The 6975-nt window shown below is 45.9% G+C and overlaps 1 protein-coding gene across 1 annotated transcript; it reads left to right on the forward strand.

The window, feature by feature from the left end:
* Positions 1-1218: 1218 nt before the first annotated feature.
* On the forward strand, positions 1219-1847 carry LOC101831495 (keratin-associated protein 11-1). Its single transcript, XM_005073824.2, has one exon. The coding sequence runs from the start codon at positions 1295-1297 to the stop codon at positions 1754-1756; it is 462 nt and encodes a 153-aa protein (XP_005073881.1). The 5' UTR covers positions 1219-1294; the 3' UTR covers positions 1757-1847.
* The last annotated feature ends 5128 nt before the right edge of the window (positions 1848-6975 follow it).

Consider the following 6975-nt stretch of genomic DNA (forward strand, 5'->3'; position numbering starts at 1 on the left):
AAAGCAGGCAGTTGGCCTGTGTACAGATGGACTCAAAGAAACATTTCCTTTCTTAGAGCTGACTATATTATACTGAGATGAAACAAAGGAGAACAGCATCTGTATGGTTTCCCAAGCAGAAAAGGAATTAATTAAATATTACAGAAGCCTCTTCATATATTCATTTATTACCAGGTATTGATTAAGTGCCTGATCTTCCCACCCTTGCCTATCCTTATCTGTGATAAAGACAATGACCTTGGAGAGTCTTTATCTTAGTCATGATTAAAATGCATCCTATCTATAAAGTACTTGTGCAAAAATAAATATGTTTGGAATATCTTGAGCAAAATGGGAGAAAGAAACTGTAGCCTCTTAAATTAACATTATAATAATTTTAAAATTAGTGAAGCCTGTCTCCCAGCATCCTAATGAGGCTCAGCAGCAATTGTTATCCATTTTCATCAGAGTAAAACTTTTAGGGATAATTCTCACCCAATTTATTTAAAAGGGGTCTTGACTGTGAATGTAGTTCCACTAAATTAGCATCTAACTCACTGTCTTGATGGAATGGAAAGGATGCTAGTGCCTTCTCCCCTCCCTCTAGTCTTCCTGCCTTGGTCCATTGAGGAATACTGAGGACCTCCTCCTGATTTGGATAAAAGTTTGTGTCCTTTTCCTTGGCCTGTCTTATCATTGCGATCGTGAAGCATTTTGAAGGAGCCACTCCCCTTATTAGAAGACCCGTTAGCTGTGGAAGAGTGACTGATTAAGTTGTGTTTAAAGCATATTAACTGCCAATGACGAACCAAGCAGGGTGTGATCTTGTAATCAGTCCTGGCCGGAAGGGAAAGAGAGTGTGATGGCAGCACAGTGGCGTGTTTGGAGTTGTGGCTGGATGGGCACTCATCAGACGCTAGAAGATAAATGGCGGATAAAATGTGGGTGAGGATGACCAATAGCTTTGAAGCTTTCCACCAGCATTCTTAGCCCGGACTAAGTACAGTGCAGGAGACTTATGATTTCGTTACCAAACTACTAAACGTCCTTTACGAGGGAGAAGGCTTCTCGAGAGACAATTAACTTGTAGATTCACAAGATGTTCTAAGGCAAGGTGGTATGAGCCAAAGAAGCTAAGGTAGCGAGCGTGGGAGCCCCACCCCGGAGCGAGGGAGCCCCACCCCGGAGCAGCTAAGGCAGCGAGCGTGGGAGCCCCACCCGGAGCGAGGATCTATAAAAGCCCGGCAGGCTGAAGTGGCATTCACAATCCAGCTATCGTCAAGGAGACAGACACTGCAGCCTTCTCTCTACCATCATGTCTTTCAACTGCTCCACAAGAAATTGCTCTTCCAGGCCAGTTGGAGGACGTTACACTGTCGCAGCAGGCCCAGTTACCACAGCTTCAGCCCGTGATGCAGACTGCCTGAGTGGTATCTACTTGCCCAGTTCCTTCCAAACCGGTTCCTGGCTCCTGGACCACTGTCAGGAGTCGTGCTGCGAGCCCACTGCCTGCCAGCCCACATGCTACCAGAGAACGTCGTGCATCTCCACTCCTGTCCAGGTAACTTGCAATCGACAGACTACCTGTGTCTCCAATCCCTGCTCAACTCCCTGTAGCCGGCCACTCACGTTTGTGTCCAGTGGCTGTCAGTCCCTGGGAGGCATTTCCAGCTCTTGCCAACCAGTGGGAGGCATCTCTACCGTCTGCCAACCAACCTGTGGAGTCACCAGGACATACCAGCAGTCCTGTGTGTCCAGCTGCCGAAGAACTTGCTAAGTGCCTAGGAGCCAGTGAGCCAGCAGAGTCCCCATCCTCTGCCAGCTGTGTCTCCAGGATCTACCAGTATGCTGCCTGAATACTTCGTCCATGACCGTTATTGACTGCCTAGTTGCTGGCTGCCTTTGACACTCTAGCATCTTTCTTTCTTTCCAGAACTAAGATAACTTTAAGGTTTGATTTGATTTCTGGTGCTGTGTATGTTTCTTGATGCTTCCAAAGGCTTCGGCACCCTCGGTCCAGTCTGAGGTCTCCTGACGCCTCCAGAGGCTCTGTTGCCAACAGCCCACGCCTTCACCTTGCTGCTGTGTCTCTTGGCTTCTGCTTTCGTGTCTCTGAGAAAGGGAGCTTGCCGCTGTGTGTAATTCTCAATAAACCTGCATTCGTTGGCATTACAAACACGTGTCTCAGCTGGCTTCTTTATTTGTGGGGGTTTTGTTATTTGTGAATAATCCTTCACTGGCGAGGTTCTGATTTTTTTCCCCCGTTCTGAGCACAGAGGAAGGGCCTAGTGACTGTGTTCTGAGACAAGTTAGAGTACACATTGTGTTCTCTTGTTAGGAGAATGTGGGTAAGGGCGGGCTGTGGAGGATGGAGCACTGTGAGATTTGACAACTGATTTGACCTCTGTAATTCCCTGAAAATTTGAGGGCCTCTGTGGAGGTTAAAGATAAGATGTTTAGGCAGCGAAGGAGTTCAGAGAGTTGCCCAGTGAAGCAAGCAATAGAGCAGAGGACCAGAGTTCATGCTTTTCTAATCGAAAGGCCAGGCTGGAAACCTCTGAAAGGACCTCTCTGTGATCTGCGGGGCTGGCGGGAGTCTGAAGAAGGAAGTGGAGTTGACTCTAGGCCTCAGGGATCACTGTATCCAAAGGACCCACTTGTCGCATCTGCTTCTTGGCCTGTGTCCGAGAACGTGTGGAGGGTGTCGGGGATTGACAACACAGAGACTCGTTCAACGATATAAAGAAAACTTTAAACAGGCTCCAAAAAGGTCCAAGAACTTCCTAAGAAAGGCTCCCACCAGAGAAGCTTCTGCTCTCTCCTCTCCCCTGGCTGGTTCTGCTCTGACACCAGAGGTGGATGTGTGTGGGTTTTAAGGTGCAGTTAGTCTTTGGACAAGGTCGAGGTCAGGGCAGTTTCCGTGGGAAGGCCTTTTCCAGGAACTTATTGTATCGTTTTTAGTAAACATGTTTTTAGTAAACATTGTCTTACAGCTGCCTACTCCCAGGCAGAAGGGGAAGTGGGTCTCTGCTCACGGTCTGGTGTTTCCACACCCACTCTCGCTATTGTCTCCCCTCACTCTCTGAGCAAATGTGGTCCCAGACACGATGAATCAACATTTACTATATTTGCCAGGAGAGAGGCTTAAGAAGAACTTCGGGAACATTGTTCTACTTTTTTCATTCGTGCTTGTGCGGTCCTAAGGACTGAAACTACATCCTTGGTTTGTTAGCCATACTCCACCTCTGAGGTACAGCCCCAGCTCCAGTCCTGGTTTGTTTTAGTCCTCACAGCCAGCCTCACCCCTTGCTTGCTCTTTCCTGCAATGCATGTGCTGCTAAACCATCTGGAGGGGTGGGAAGTCCATGCGCCAGCTCCTTGCAGCCGTTCACAGAAATGTGAGGCCTGACTACCAGCAGGGCTGCCCCACCCTTCTCATCCGTCCTGTCCAGAAGCACGTCTCAGTATGCTCTCTTCAGATTGCTCCAACAGACGCAGAAGTGGACAGCCAGTAGACAGAACACAGACGTGCATACGTGGCACGGGCGCTGGGACCGGCGGATGCCATGCATCCTTCTCTGTTGTCAGGGCCACGTGTTTTCTTATTTTACTGATGGGTTTTTCAGAGGCAAAACGTATAGATGATTTCTGTATAGACGCAGTGTTTTCAATTTCTCCCTCTGCTGACTCTTCTCCAAAGGTCCCCTTTATCAAAGACATGCTGGATATGACTCACATTCATCTCTCACTAAAGCAAGACATGGCTTTTGCTACATGCTCGTTCCATGTCCCCTGTTTTTAAAAGATTTGCTCTGACTTTCCAAAATGCTCTGGTTTGTCCTAAAATACAGATCTCTCTCTCTCTCTCTCTCTCTCTCTCTCTCTCTCGCTCTCGCTCTCGCTCTCGCTCTGTCTGTCTCTCTCTGTCTCTCTCTCGTGTGAGTGTGTGTGTGAGAGAGTGTGTGTGTGAGAGAGAGTGTGTGTGTGTGAGAGAGAGAGAGAGAGTGTGTGTGTGTGTGCGCGTGTGTGTGCTGGGGGCAGGGGGTAGCGGTTCCAAATGGCCCCTTTCTCTTTCAATTGATGTGGCACTCAAACACTGTTTCTATTAGTCACTTCGCATATGATTTGGAAAATTCAGAGGCTGATAGACCGTTTTTTTGTTTTATTTCATTTGCTTTTCTACTTTCTAGGTTCCAAAGGATAGGCGGCTTCCCTTTGTATTCATGTGGCTGATGAATGCCGATACGTCAGAGTGGCACATTCATAGCACATGTTGAGATAGGTGTTGCTGTCTGATGTGACAGCACTTCATTTGGGTTGTTTGTTGTGCTATGAACACTGAAGGAGACTGCAGCAGCCTTGCCAATGCTGACCCTCGTTTCTGTTTGGCGAATTACTATTATTGCTTTTGCTATTGTAATGGCTCTATTTATAGTAGAACTTTGAAAGCTCTCTCCATCCTTTGCCTTATTACATAGTAAATTTTACGTTTGTCTTGGAGAACAGCCTTAAAGATAGAGATGTGATGATTCTTAGCCTAAGGCCTAGAAATGCAATTTCTAGCCAGCGTTCCATCACTGTGGGAAGTGCAGCTTTTGTTGGTCTGTGCTATGCGGGTCTGCTCACCTCCTCCGTCCTTCTTGGCTCACTTGGGAACCAGAAGCAATGATAGTTTCTCCTGCCTCTGTTTCCAGGAATAAACTAGAATTGTGTGTGCAACACAGGTTTCAAGGGGGACTATCTGTCCTTTGATACGGAAATTCAGTGAACTGTCTCTTGTTAGGGAAGTGTGGGGTGTTTCTTTTCAAAGTCATGGCTGCCCCAGCAGCTCTGGGGAGTCTGATGGCAGACGTTGGGGGATAGCGTCTTTTTTCCCTTACCTGTGGCCTCGGCTGTCTATGTTAGGAGGGTTATGTCACTTTGTGGACTGCCTTTCTGTTTTCTATCTGTGTCTATTCAGACCAGCCTCATCCAGACATCGGACAGCACCTTCTTTGATTTTCAGTAAATCTACTTCCTAAGACATTTGTGTGCTTGCATGTCTAAAAAACTTTATTGCAAGCTTGAGGATGTAGGGTCGTTTATATTCTGGTTACAAAATATATGATAAGATTTTTATGTTGTAAAATACACATAGCACTGGGCTGGAGAGATGGCTCAGAGGTTAAGAGCACTGGCTGTTCTTTCAGAGGTCCTGAGTTCAATTCCCAGCAACCACATGGTGGCTCTGAACCATCCGTAATGAGATCTGGTGCCTTTTCTGGTCTGTGGGCATACATGCAGACAAAACACTGTATACATAATAGCTACAAATAAATCTTAAAAAATACACATAGCACAGAAGTTACCTCGTTAAATACTTTAAGTTGCGTCCCGTGGCACCCGGAACGCTCACACTGCTGCGGCACCGATCACTCTTGGATACTTTTCATCATCTCATGTCTGTCCATCCTGGCCTTTATGTCCTGTATTGCCAAATCCAGAACTCCATTTCTCCCTCCTTCCTCCCCATTTCCATCTCTCCCCTCTGCCTTTCCTTCAACAAATGTGCTGCCTCTAGAATGTTTGACTTTACATGCAAGAGACATAAAGTTGTAAGAGTCAAAGGAGCATATTGAGCATTAGACAAAGGACAGGGGTTTCAGAGTGGACTCTGGAACCACCCACATGGCAGACAGGGTTGGCTCTGCTGCCAAGACCTTGGCCTTGGTAAAAATTCATCCAGTCTCTTTGGATTATCAGGAAAACTCTACCCATGTTTAGAAACATGAATATTTTCATGAAAGACTTTATACTTAGCTTTATGAATCTTGAATCTTTTCTTGTTATCACCCCTGGTTTCAATTTCTGTCCTAGAATGTGTATTTTTGAATTGAACTGCCTTATGAGTATTTCCAGAGGAAATTTTAGTTACAGGGTAGTCTGATACATCAACTAGGTATGATTGATATAGCACATTTCACTTTATAAAAGTTATGATTGGGAAGCAGGTTATATTAGCATGGGTATAGCTATTAAAAGCAAGTAGTTATATGGTTTCTTATAAGAATAAATGATAAGGATGATAGGATTGCTAAAATTCTGTCAGTGATAATACCGGTGTGGGGAAGAAATACAGATTATTAGTCTGATCTAGAGGAGGATTTGATTGATCTACAGATTTCATACCACCCTCCAAATGAATGTCCTAATAAGATTCCTTCATAAAATGGGACTTAATCATTGGAGTTAGAAACTCTATGCTATTTTTCTTCCACTAAGCACTTGTAAGTACTTGTTTCCTGTTTATTTATTTATTTATGTCTGTGCATAGACACACGTGTGTGCACGTGCATGTCACAGTGTGCGTGGTAGGGTCAGAGGACAGTGTGTACTGCCAACTCTCTCCTTCCGCCGTGTGAGTTCCAACGATGGAACTACATTTATTTACCTGCTGAGCTATCTCACTGACCTCACCGGGCATTTTTAATGACTGTGCATTTTGGCATGTAATCTTAGTACCCTGGAGGCCACTGCAGGAGGATGGTGAATATGAGGCCAGCCTGGGCTGCATAGCAAAAACATTAAAATCTGTAAGACCTGGCAGTGACATACAAATTGTATAGTGATAGAGAAGACCACTTCCCTATAAGGCAATGCCCCTGAAAATCCCCCACCAGAGCGGCCTGTCTTTTTTTGGCTGATGGTACCGATCGCCGCCTGTCAAGTTGTCTATCCTTGTTACCAGATATGACTTCATATGTATAATGAAGTAACAAGAGCTGTCCCCCTTCCTGAGTGGCAACAGGGATTCTCTTAAGTCTGTCCCTCTTTGGTAGGGTTCCCGTTGTACCTCCATGATCTTACACGGAGTGTTACGATGAAGTCCGTAACTGATCTCAGTGTTCTCTTTCTGTCTTAGTCTCTTCACAGCCACCAGATGCGTCTAGATCGGTTTGCAGCAAAGTCCCCCCAACTGGCTAGAATAATGGCTTCCGTAGGCGCCCTTCCTTTTTT

Source organism: Mesocricetus auratus, unplaced genomic scaffold (assembly GCF_017639785.1).
Source record: "Mesocricetus auratus isolate SY011 unplaced genomic scaffold, BCM_Maur_2.0 Super-Scaffold_100008, whole genome shotgun sequence".
Lineage (NCBI taxonomy): Eukaryota > Metazoa > Chordata > Mammalia > Rodentia > Cricetidae > Mesocricetus > Mesocricetus auratus.